The sequence below is a fragment of the Nesoenas mayeri genome, assembly GCF_963082525.1.
Source record: "Nesoenas mayeri genome assembly, chromosome: 4".
NCBI classification, from domain to species: Eukaryota; Metazoa; Chordata; class Aves; order Columbiformes; family Columbidae; genus Nesoenas; species Nesoenas mayeri.
In genome coordinates, this window is record NC_137540.1 from 7,605,160 (window position 1) to 7,617,834 (window position 12,675).

The 12,675-nt window shown below is 38.7% G+C and overlaps 1 protein-coding gene across 1 annotated transcript in view; it reads left to right on the top strand.

Annotated features, from left to right (window-relative positions):
- Positions 1-1,349: 1,349 nt before the first annotated feature.
- EGF (epidermal growth factor) overlaps positions 1,350-12,675 on the top strand; it is a gene marked incomplete at both ends in the record, with an annotated part of 58,511 nt that continues 47,185 nt past the window's right edge. Inside the window, 2 exons of the mRNA XM_080344205.1 lie at positions 1,350-1,476; positions 10,542-10,673. Coding sequence (XP_080200331.1) covers positions 1,350-1,476; positions 10,542-10,673 — 259 coding nt within the window. The remainder of the gene's footprint in view (positions 1,477-10,541; positions 10,674-12,675) is intronic.

The window sequence follows — 12,675 nt, forward strand, 5'->3', positions numbered from 1 at the left end:
TCTGAGCACATTCAAAATTCAACAAATCACTTCTGCTTGTACTCTAGAGCTTTGCTGATCTGGGCAAAAGGACTGGGAAAAAGGAGATTTTTATGTATTTATTTATTTTTTAAATACCAGAAGAATTATCAACTTCATACACTCAGAATTTATCTAGTTTATATACTTCAGCAACACAGGTGTGAAAGTGCACTGCATCACATCAGTAGCCTTTTCCAGCACTGATATGTGCATATAAATGACTGCAACATGTGTGAGAGATGCAGAATCTGAACACGTTGCCTTGGTCTCTGACAGCAGGTGTTTTCCTGGAACCGCACACGGGCCAAATTCAGACATAAGAGAGATGGCCTCAACTTTGAAATCAGAATTACAAACACACCCCCTAGATTTGAATCTGACCTTAAGCCAATTTGTATTTCCAGTTGATGTATGCTGGAGAAAATAGAGCATATTTTTTCCCTTCGCCCCTCCCCACTTTTGCATGAAATGTTTTGATTATAAAGTTTGTTTCTGGTGGTAAAACACGAGATGTTATTTAAATGAATGCAGCTAAACGTGATTGAACAGTTATGGTATAAACCTGCCTACAACTTCTGAGAAATAAAACTTAGCTGGCATATCACAGGTACTTCTCATGCAGGAGGAGCTGCTTTTCTAAATAGAGTGTATTTAATATGGGTGGCTGGGTATCTGCATTCTGGCTCAGTTCCCTATAGTAAGGAGCTGACCACATTACTATTTGCAAACACAGGGTTCACTCAAGTGGTACTAAAAAGAGAAGAGGTGGGGCAAGCGGAGCTTTAAAAAGAAAAGAGGAGCCTGTCCAAGTTTGTACGTAAAAAGCAACTGCGTTTTGGAGAAGCTCGGTACCTGGAGATCTCACTCCCTGTACTCCATTGAGGGTTGTGCCGAACAGTTTTCCAAATTCTCTGCTTTTAAGATTTTAAGCAGAAGCTTTACTGGTTGCGGGGAAATTCACAGGGATCCTTGTGAGCTTGCTTTTAAGCTGTGTTAAATTTGTGGCAAGAGTGTCAGGCATTTCATACTTGGCTTCCAAAAAAGAAAAAAAAAGAAAGAAAAGAAACGAAAGAGAGTGAGAGACAAAACCCAACGTCTGTGGGGAAGAAATCTCCCAGGAATTTCTTCAAGGTTGTAGTCAGACACAGTAAGGGCTAAAGTGACAAGAAACGCAAGGCAAAGATAAAACTTGTGTTGTGATAAGATGTCTGAGTGTAAAGCAGGAGATTGCAGAAACCTTTTGGGATTACACATGCTCATCTTGTCTTGGATATGACTGAACACAAGCTAGTTTTTCTCTAGTGACAGTTCAAATAACCCTCAAGATTATGTTTCTCTTCGTTGTTGCTTTTTTGCCAGTGATTTTTAAAATTGGTTTTGTCAGCCTCTCAACTCTGCAGCACCGGAACTGTCCTAATGGATACAGATTAAAGACTGAAAACTCTGCTTGTATAGGTAAGTTGCTGACTATTCACAGATTAAAAAGAAAAAATTGCATTTGTATTCTCTTAATTGAGCTTTATAATTTTCCAAGAGTTTTTTACAGGTTGCTTGTGTGATACTGGCAGAATTGATAAATCAAATCCTCATTATCTTTTATTTCTCATAATGAACAGAATTCGTTTTATTTAGTTTGTTTTTCAGAAATAAATCACCTGTCTGTCAGCTTAACTGTCACCAAACAGAGATCTGAACTGTTTCCAAGTTATCAAAATTTCTTCTCGCAGCTTTAGTGTCTCCATCTTTTCAATACATTTGCATGTACTTATTTGTGCTTATATATATGTATAACTTGTGTATGGGTGTATTTTTGTACTTCTGTATGCATATAGAAAGAGTATTTTAATTGTATGTATTAGTGTGTATATATATAAAACTTTAAAACTACTCTTTCTAAGTTTATTGGTGTACGTAGATATGTGTGTTTATAGTTTAATAATGCATATCACACAAACATGAATCATAGCTGTGCTTGATATTGTAGTACTAAAGTTCGGGTGAAATGGATAATACTAATACTATGTGTAATCAACTCTGCTAATTTTGAACATGTCAAATGCAGGTTCCTATTCTTTACAAAGTGTATGACAAAGAATGACAGAACCCTTCTCCCCATTCTGCCACCCTGAATTCCAGGTGTTTTTCTTTTAGAAAGCCAGGGCCAACGAATTTGTGGGCTTTGCAGTAGGGAGTTGAGGAAATGCTCTGTAAGGATTCAAGCAAATAGACCTGATACTTGGAGTTAATGCTTTTGCCTTAAGTTGCTTGGGCTTCAGAGGCTCTGACTCAGTTCTTGACATGAGTCCAGTGATCTAATAACAGGTGCCTCTTTTGTGCGTTCTGCCAAGACATACCAGCTTGTAAGCACAAAATAGAAGTATGCATATTAAAATAGAAGGATGCTCTCGTATTAAGAGAGGAGGAGATATTGTTTGTACACAAAAAATGCCTAAACCTGACTGAAGGTTTATCTTTAGCCGAACACACCTAGGGTGCTCCCACGCTGATGCTGGAATTCAAACAAGAAGCATACTTCTGAATTGAATCTCCATACTGCCACCTCTTACTGTGCTTGGCCTCACATTGTGAAGTGCACGAATTGGATTTCCTTTAGACCAACTTAAACCAGAAGGTGTTCCCATAGGAGAGCATCTATCCTCTCTGCTGTTGGTGGCTGTTCAGTCTATGGGATCAGACTAGACCTAGTTCTCCGTAACCTCAACCTGCAATATATGCAGTGTGTATGTAATCTTTTCAGCAACTGTTGTACTTTACACAGCCTCTCCTGTACATCCATGCTGTTTGCTAATATGTACATAGCTTTCAGAAGTTAATTATGATGTACGTTAGCTATGACACTTCCATTACTGGGTTGCCCAATTAAGATATCCTGTATAACAGGGGAATCCTACTGACATGAAGGGGATCGCTTGGCTATTTTTTAATGAGTCAAAATGTGCTCTAAATATTGAGATTTGAAAGGCTACAAAGATGCGTTTTTTTGTTTCAGTTGACATATTTCATGTATTAATATACATTGCTCTTCCATTAATGGAGACAAAACCTGCCATGCATTAGATCTTCCCTGCTGAAAATGAGATACATTCGACTGCTGTATGAATGGTGTTTTCTAGGTAAAGCACCAAAACAGAATGGGCAGTAGCTCAGCAAGCTCTGCAAGAAGTAGTAATAAAAGCAGTCTTTTGTGTAAGAGCTAATGTTACTGTGATATACTCTGAGCAATTCTGTATAACAGAATAAATGAAAAATGAGATGTGCTAGGTTATCTTTTTCATTAGTGACCACTGGATTACAGGAGATTAAGCAAATGTGAAATTTTGACATGAAATGTAAGACTGAAGGATGCTTTGTTGAAACAGATTTTCCCTCTTCCTTCCTCTGTGTGTTGAATACACAAGTTGTATTCTGACCTGAAGACTGGATGTATGATATTCTAGTTCATTAATTATGTGAGATAGAGAGTGTGGTGGAAGCAAGTGGTAGGAAGCTGGAGGCAGGCTTTGAAGGTAATAGTGGGGATAAAAGTGGTGAGTGGGAGACATGACTCATACCACTGAACTGTGAACAATGACAGCAAGCTGAACTGTGGCTTGGCGGCCATTCTCAGTGAGCTGTAATAAATATACCAATTGTAAAATGTTCTTTATTCGTCTGTGACCATCGTGGCATCCTGCCAGCCAGAAGGACTACACTGAACTGAGAAGGTGTCTTGCTCTCTGTTAGTGAGCTGTTACAAGTGATACTTACTGGAAAGTGTGTGGGCTTTTCTGGATTTGTTTTCCATACTGCCACTCTAGATGAAGGTCTAGGTCATGCTCTTCTTACATTGCTAAATAGCTAACTTCCTAATTAGTTCCTTTTATTTCTAGGGATATTCAAAGATCAAAGACCTTCTCATCCTGTGGAAGGATAATGAAATCTAACCCTAAAATGTCTCACATAATTTTATAGTTATTTTAAGAGAGATTATTTGAATCCTGACTTGGTATGCTCAGAGAGGAGAGGCCTTTCAGCTGGGGCATGTGTCCCACAACAGTGTGGTTTATGAGGAAAGAAGTATGGGGGAAGAGATCAGGAGGTCAGAGCAAGACTAGTCCAGTGAGTTAACATATCACTTTATTGGCAAGTTATCGTAGAATTGGAAGCATTTCTGCAATTCTTGACATTATTATCTTGATTTAATATTTTAAACTGATGTTAGGACTGGGGGCTTTGTTACCTTCAAATAATTCACTGTAAGTAATGCTGGGGTGTTCCTTAGACCCCAGTGAAAACATAGAACCTTCTATCCCTAAAAAAAAAATGCTCTGGGATACACAGGAGTTATTCTTCCTACAAGGTAAAAACGTGGGAGAACTTTGATTTCTAGCACATTCAAACACTTTGGAATCAGATGACTGCCTTTCTGAAGTAACACTTTAACAACAGTATTTTTTATTCTCTCATGGTGTGTAGATGCTCTCCCCACTTGAGACCAAAAGGTTTCCCGCATGGCACTGTCTATCTGAAGAAGCCCCTAGAACAGCTCCTTGCATTATCAGTTTTAGACTAGACACTAGTGCCTGTTAGTCTTGGGTTATCCTAGGTAAATATATTATGCTCTGGATGCTGCAAGGCTGGAGGTGTACCTTGCTTTCAGAGATGATTTTGAATGCCCACTTTGTAAGTTTTAAAGCTAAGGAAGATAGTTATTTAGAAAAAAAAATAATAATAATGTTGTAAAAAGATTTTGAAGAAGTCAAAACACAGCCCACATTATTGAAGTTACACCTAATTGTAGGTTCTTAAATTCTGCACATCTCTGCTAACTTCTGACATTAACTGATCAGACCTTGTCACTTCGGGGCTAACGTGCTGCACATTCCTAAAGAGCTAAAGCCTGCAATTGAAGGTGACAACTGCAGCTTTCTAGGTCATCTCTTTTGGTCAGATACTTCTTTCTGTGTCTCAAGCTTTCCTTCTTTCTTTCTTGCTGTTCACTCTTCTCCATGAAGCACTGGTAATGTGGAATGTTAAGCTATTCCTCTTTGTTTTACACCTTTAAGTTCACCTTAGCTAAATCTTGGCTTCAGTTTGCTCCATACAGCCTTCTGAAGACACATTGTTAAAACTTCTGGTGTTGTAATCTGAAATAAGAAATAAGAAATGCCAGAACCTTATTAATTCACAGCTATCCTTTCTTTGCAAACATGGCATAAGGAACAGTAAGACCCAATGAAATGGGGAGCTGTGTTGTCTACCTTGTCATGACATAGGGATAAACCTCTTGAGACCTCACTGTATCCCTCTGTATTTCAGAAGAGCTGCAGTTGAGGCATACTTGTTTGCTTATTTTCAGTAGCTGTCTTCCAGCTAGCTTGTTTCACATTATACTGACCTGGGGAAAGATGTCATTGTCATCAAATAGTAGTCAGGAATTCTTGAACATGGGTCTGAACTCACAGACCAATTCAGGAGATGATTCTCTTTGAATTCTCTGGAAATTGGATCCAGGTGAATGTGGGCAAGGACTGTCTTTAGCTCTAAAAACCTGGATCAATATAGGAAGGAGATGTTACAAGAAATGACAGAAATGGCATCACACATCAATGTAAAGGTTAATCCTGAAGTGGGCTAAGGGCCAGTCTAGGACCAATGACTTATACAAGACTCATCATTGTTTTGCTCTGTAGAAAACAGCAGATATTATTTTTTGTTCTGTTTTAAAGAAAACTGACTACTTTGTAGTATTTAATTTGAAATCTGATTTTAAAGGGAGCTAGACAATGGTGTTTGCTGATGCCTTTCAAAGAGGGCCAGATGGTTGCCTTATGAACTTCATCTTTGAAAAGCAAGCCAGTAACAGTATGTTGAAAGTTGCATTATCCAGGAATTAGAGGTCCATTTTGTATTTACACATAACATTTATTTTAGAGAAAAAATCAAAGTATATTCCAGTACTCAAACCCTTGAGATCTGTGTGCAGAAAAGTCAAAAACTGAAAACATTGTAGTCACTTGAGATCATTTTGCCATTTCTCTCCAAGATGTCTGCAAGTGGTTTCTGAATTTTATTTTGATTTTGAATTTGATTCTACTTTGTACTTGATTAAATCACATGATTCCTCTTACTGCCATATCTGTGACATGATCACCTCTGTGGCTCTGGACTGGAAGAGTCCAGGAGTTGACAACCATCTTATTATGTTTACATTGAATTTCTTACCGTAGCATTAGACCACTTGACAGGTTCTATTTTCTCAAAAATTGTGAGTAATCAGGTTGTACTTTACACCTAGTTTAAAATCAGAGAGAGAAGATACTGAGCTGTGCCTAGTCTATTTTATTGTGATCTGCTGATAGATGAAGCATCTTTTGCCATTTCTGGCTATCTTCTATTCTTTGATCTGTATGCTTTTAACAAAATAGATAAAAGAGATGGCCTGCTTTCTTTGTAACTGAGATGAAATTTCACGTTTCATCTTGTTGAAAAGATTATGATGGTGGCTAGATATAGCGGATTGAAATAAACCCCCGTCCAACTCCACAGGAACCAAATCTGAGTGAGGTTATTTGAGTGGCTGTATCTGCACACCTATATTTTATGCATATAAAGTATATGTATTTGGGGCCATAATGAAACACAAGTTCTGACTCACTGTGGTTTCTCTGTATCCCTGCCAGGCATACTAATGCTTCACCTTCCACAATCAGAGCATTTCTCAGGACTCAATAAAGTAGCATATTTGTATGCAAAGTCATTGAGAGCTGCCAACATCATGATGAAATGATGCATCGTTTTGCTGATTCTCATGGCATTTTTTGTATAAAGAAGCCTTTGAGAGCTGAGCAGAACCTCATTCTTCCTTTCAGGGCTGGCTGTCAGGCACTGCAGACAGCTTTTGTGCTCACTAAGCCGATTTCTTTCACAGGGTAAAGTTCCCACTGGGGGAAGTGGTTGCCAGGAGACGTAAAACAGCTACAGCGAGATGCAACTCCACACTTTGCTTTGCTGCTAGAAGTGCAGGTGAAGGCACTGCTAGTTACATCTGATGGGCCGCTTTATGACTGACTTCACCTAAACTTTAAGAGACAGCCTTGTGTTTGTGGCGTGGTTTCTTTTAGTGTGTGTTTTTGTTTGTTTGTTTGTTTGTATGTTTGTTTATTGTTTGGCTTTTTTTTTGTTAGCAAAGAAGGAGCATGTTAAGCATAGGAACCTTTTCCATTGTTAGTGCCATCACAGCTGAGTGTTCAGAGTGCTGCGCTGTGATTTACAATAGCGCTGTTCCTGTTGATGATTCCTCTTTGCCGCTGGAAGGGACATTCTCCGGTGGCCGAGCTGCCTGTTGCTGCTGCACCTCTCATCTTTTATTGGGTGGTTATTCTTCCACTATAGCCTTTTTTCACCTGGGGTGATTGCTTGCTTTTCAGTATGTGTGGGATTCACTTTATTATGTGAACTTTGGTGGTGATGAAAATAAGCAGACTGATAACCTTGAAATCCTTTCTTTGTAGCCTGATCAATCAATGTACTTTTTCTTGGAGAGTCAGTTTTGTATGCTCATATAAAGCTGGAAAATCCATTCTGCAAATAACAGGTCACTGTCCAGTTACCTTGGTACATAGCTCAGTAACCTGTGCATGATTTAAACATGTCTTCCCAGTTTGATCTTGACTTGAGAATATCCACTGATGTTTTTCAAACCTTCGCAGTTTTTCTTGGTAGCTAGTTGTCTTAGTGAAGCACACTTTTCTGTTAAAATGTGAATTTAATGTCTAAATTTGACTTCCTTGGCTTCAGTTCTCAGCCATCAGTCCTTGTTAAATCTTCCCTGCAAAAAACTATAGTGTCCTTTAGAAAATCTGGCACTTTTTCTTTGTGCAGGTATTTATCTACTGTGATCAATCCTTTTCACAAACTTCTTTCTCATGATCTGAGCAGACTGAGCTCTTTAAGTGTCTCACAGGAAGACATTTTCCCTTACCCTAAAATCAGGCTTTTTATCCTTGTTTTATATATTTTCTAATTTTTCAGGATCCCTTAACAACCTGTATCTGAGAACTACAAACAGCATCCCAACATTGTCTGACCACTGTTATATATAGAATAAAATTATTTCCCCACTGTCATTAATTTTTCCTGTGTTTGTATGTGTTGTCATTTAATTTGTCTTGCAAAGTAACATGCTAAAAGATCAGTTTTCTGTCCAGTATGAACACAAATCCTTTTCAGAGTAAGCAGTCTTCCTGATCCAATCTGTAGGTCAGGCCTATTTTTCTTATTCTTATTTAATGTGCTCTTTATTGTGGTTGGATAATAGTTCTTTCATCAGTGCTTCACATTGCTTAGTCAAATAACCTCTGTGTTTAGCAATCACTCATACATTATTTCCTCAGAGAAATAACATCAGGTTCATTTATCAAGCCACTATTGTCATAAGAGTGTGCTGATTAACATGAACTATGTTATAGCCTTTTCCAACGGTCTTGCACCTGCTTTTGTGTAGGCGACTATATCGGATGAACAGTCCGCCCTAGTCAGCCAGTTACTCTGAAAACCAGAGCATCGGGGAGGGATACAAACAGCATTCATGCCTGCAGGTTCCTTCACAACTCTGCTAAAGCTGACAGCAGCTGTGGTCACCAAAGCCCTCCTGTATGGGTTATCTAAGAGCCCTTTAGTTCTAATGATACCCAGGCAACGTTAGCCAGGAGCAGCTAGTTTTAAACTGGAAACCTGGAGCTTATGGTTTCTGTAGCCCGTTAACAAAATTCTAAGCCAGTCAAAACTTTCTAGAGGGGATTTGGAGGAGTTACTCTTTTAATACTGTAGAGAATGGCAGGTATTTCCCTAGTACATGTAAGCAAATACGCTCCTGAAAGCTGATTGTTTGAAGAAGATTGTGGGTTAGAATTAAAGTGCTTTATGGAATTAAGTTGCTGAAAATCCTTCTGCTTCACCTTCATCGTCTGTTCAACATAAATCAGTTATATGTGCTCTGATTATATTTCATACTTTATCAAATTAGCTCATCTGCTATGTGGAAAATAACGTTGTGGGAAAACTCTGAAAACACTAAGGAAATGTTCCCTAGTCTGTACTGATGCGTTAGGTGGCTAAAAAGCATTGATATTCTTTTTGAACAACTTTGACACCTGACACAGAAGAAATCCCTAAACACTTCTCCTTGCATGTAGTTTTTTAAAGCAGTTAAAGGAGACAAGCTCCCAGATGCATGGGATGTCACAGATTTGATTGTTTGTCTCTTCCTAGGTTACGGAGATAGTTTCTTTCAAAGTGCTAGTGTGAGATGGTTAAACCGCAGCTTCTCATAATTATCATGAGGTGCCATTTCTGACCTTCCTTGAACTTGGGGAATCCTCACCTAACACTCACAGACCTCCTGAAGCATCATGGTAATTAGCACTTCACTCAAATGATCATCTAAAATAAGTTATCCAAGGAGAAGCTCCTTCTATTGCCCTAAATTATTGATCTGAGATACAGAAAAAAAAAGATGTTGTTAGCTATAATCGGAATACCTGTACGTGCAAAGTCAGATGATAAAATCCAGAATGAAAGTCACTGATGTCAAATAGTCTGTGGATGGGAAAAAGCCTGCTCCTTAGAGCAACCCTCACTGTGGTTATCCAATAAATGTGTCAGGATATGGTATTGCCAGATGTCAAGAGCCTTGGGAAGTTACTGTCAGATGCATTTGTTTACAGTAGTAACTAAAGTTTATCTAAATTTTCTAGGACAGTCATTCATGGTACTGCCAAAGCGGTTGATTTATTTTCCCCCTTAGTGTAAAATACGCTCCTCAGGGGTGACCTTTCTTTTGAAAAATAATGTCCTTAATTTAGGACTTAATTGTTATTGCCTCAAGACCTGATAAAACACCATAGATACATCAAATATATTTTAATTCCTAAAAGCTCTAACCTAATCTACCAGTTAAAAGCCCAGTTTCTAATTAGTTTGCTTATTGTCTTGCTTTGGGCTTCTTGCTGTGAGAATATAGTGGGCTTTTTAGTGTTTTGTATGTGTTTTTGCGATTTGACTCAAACTACAGTGAGCTCAATGTGGGACTCAGTACTGTGGCAGTCTGTTTGCTGTTTTGCAAAGCTGGTTAATTTGTTGGCAAATTATTACTGTGGAAAGAGGGATAAAGATAGAGGGAAGCAGCTGCAGGCAGCATTTGCATAGCAAATGATAATGCAAATCACAGAAATGGAATACAAGACAAGTCTGTTCCCTGTGTTTGGGCAATCAGGGACCAGGTGATGTCCCTGGACAGTCTTCTAAAATAAACCAAAACCCACTGTGCATATGACAATGGACAAAATAATTCTGAAACCAATGCATGAATCAATACAGCCATCCCCCTCGCCTTTTATAATGATGACAGATTAAATTTTGTGACTAATTCATTATTAGATAACTATGTCAAGGGTATTCTCTCTCTTTGCTGCTTTTGCTAGCTGAATTTTCCTGATCTGTTCAAAAACCTGTTTCAGATATTGATGAATGCCTTGAAGGTGGTTTGGGAACCTGTGGCCAAACCTGTGTCAATGTTCCCGGGTCCTACGTCTGCTCCTGTTTGCCCGGCTACACTTTGGATATTGACAAACGGTCTTGCTATGTGAACGGTAAGGTAATTTTCTCTTTTAATAAATGAAAAAGAGATTGAGAGATTTAGTTCGCACTGTTTTTCAAAGTGAACCAAGCTCAGTTGGTCCATACTGGACACCAACTGGATTGCTCTGGTTTGCTGATGGAAAAACTGCCTGCTCTACTGTTTAAGTGGCAAGGCCAAAAACAGGAGCCACAGAAGAGTGATGGTGAAGAATGGAAAGTGTGGTGTTGGTGCGATGAGTGAACATCCAAACCGGAACAAATAAAACTAAACAATGACTTCCCTTTTAGTAGACAAACTCTCTCTCTGTGCTCGCAAGTGTAAACTCTCATATCCTATCCTTACTACTTCCAAGAAAACATGGCAGTACACAAGATTTTGCTACCTTGGCCTCTTTCAGTGTGTTGGCGTTGATGTCTTTCCAGTGTCTTTAGGTTCTGGGGAAAGCGCTGTGAAATTGTAAGCAGGAAGCCCTTCTTTTTGGTTTGATCCATTGGTGGTTTCTTAATAAACATGAGTGCTATTGTAAGTTCTTTCTCTCCCTTGCTTTGTCTTGAGTGTATAAATTGATTTTTGAATCTGTAAGATGCATTTAAATTTTAAAAGCTTTTAGCCCTTCTAAGAGGAGCACATCCACAGTTATGGCCTTTGAGTAACCTTCATTTTTCCTTGGCAGATGCTACTCAAGGAGAAAAATCTAGTGGGATTTTCTCGATTGGTTTAACCCTATATTGCACCTAGAGTATGAGGTGGGAGTGCTCTGAAGTTCACCTGTCACTTCTCTCACCTTGGTTTCCTGGATATCTGGCTTTATTTCCTGTCTGGGGTACCCTACAGCTGATCTATGAGCTCAGGTTTTCTTTTTCTGAGTAATATCTACCTGGGACTCTCATTGATGCAGAAATGGGAGTGACAGGGCTTGTTTCTGACCAAGAAGTAAGTGATGTACTTAAGTCCCTGTGTATGTAGCCTTTGAGACCATGAACATAACCAAAGTGTGCTGTGCAACCCCCATATTGGCACCAACATGATTACTTCAGTCAGCTCCTAGAATCATTGACAGCAGTTTGTGACTCACAAAGACCCAAGCTGGATTTTTTGTAGTTCTGCCTAAACATCTCTAGCTCTTTAAATATATATATATATGTATATATATCTATATATTTATCAAATAATTTTTAAACTCTTCACTTCTGAACTGAAGTGAAAACAAACTTGTTAACTCACAGCGATATTTGTACACAGGTATCTTTCAAGGAACAGTCCTACCTTAACATTGGAGGACTTCACTTTTTTAATGTTATTACTAGCACATCAGCAGTAGAAAGTAAGTGATAATTCAGGAGCTACTGTGATGGATAAGGAGCCCTTATGCTGGGAATAAAACCTTCTGTAGAAATTACACCAAATGAGATACCAACAGGAAGCTCTTTGATGCAGGTGTTGTGTACCTGTTCGTTAAAAAAACCCTGATAAATTTAAGTCCCAAATCTGACTGGTGCCTCTGCAATTTGTTTGGTCCCTGTTCCACTTACAACCCTCATTCACAGGTGCCTAATAGGAAATTGAGAGAGTGGAAAGGACCAAAACAAAGTTTATAAATGGTCTTGGTTGACTAATCGCCAAAAATGCAGGCAGTACAGCTGTCAGATTCCTGAGATAGATCAACCTTGCTACACTTCACCATTCATTTACCATTTACGTAATGCAAGTCTTCATAGTTTAAATATTCTCACATGGGGTTGCTCAGTGCAAATAGCAGCAGAAAAATGGAGTCACTAAAATCCTAGATGCAGCTGTTATAGCTGGGTAATAACTTGAAAACTTCAGATACAAAATGGTCTGTTAGTCTAGAAACAGAATGCTGATCATCTTCCTAGTGAAGAGAAGAAAATGACATCTTGGGTGCTTGTCAGAACTTTCTGCCTAACTTGCTCTTCCTTGGAGAAATCGGAATTAGTCTTATTCCTCTGCTGTGAAAGAGGCTGAATCAAATAACCTTGCAATCATAATGA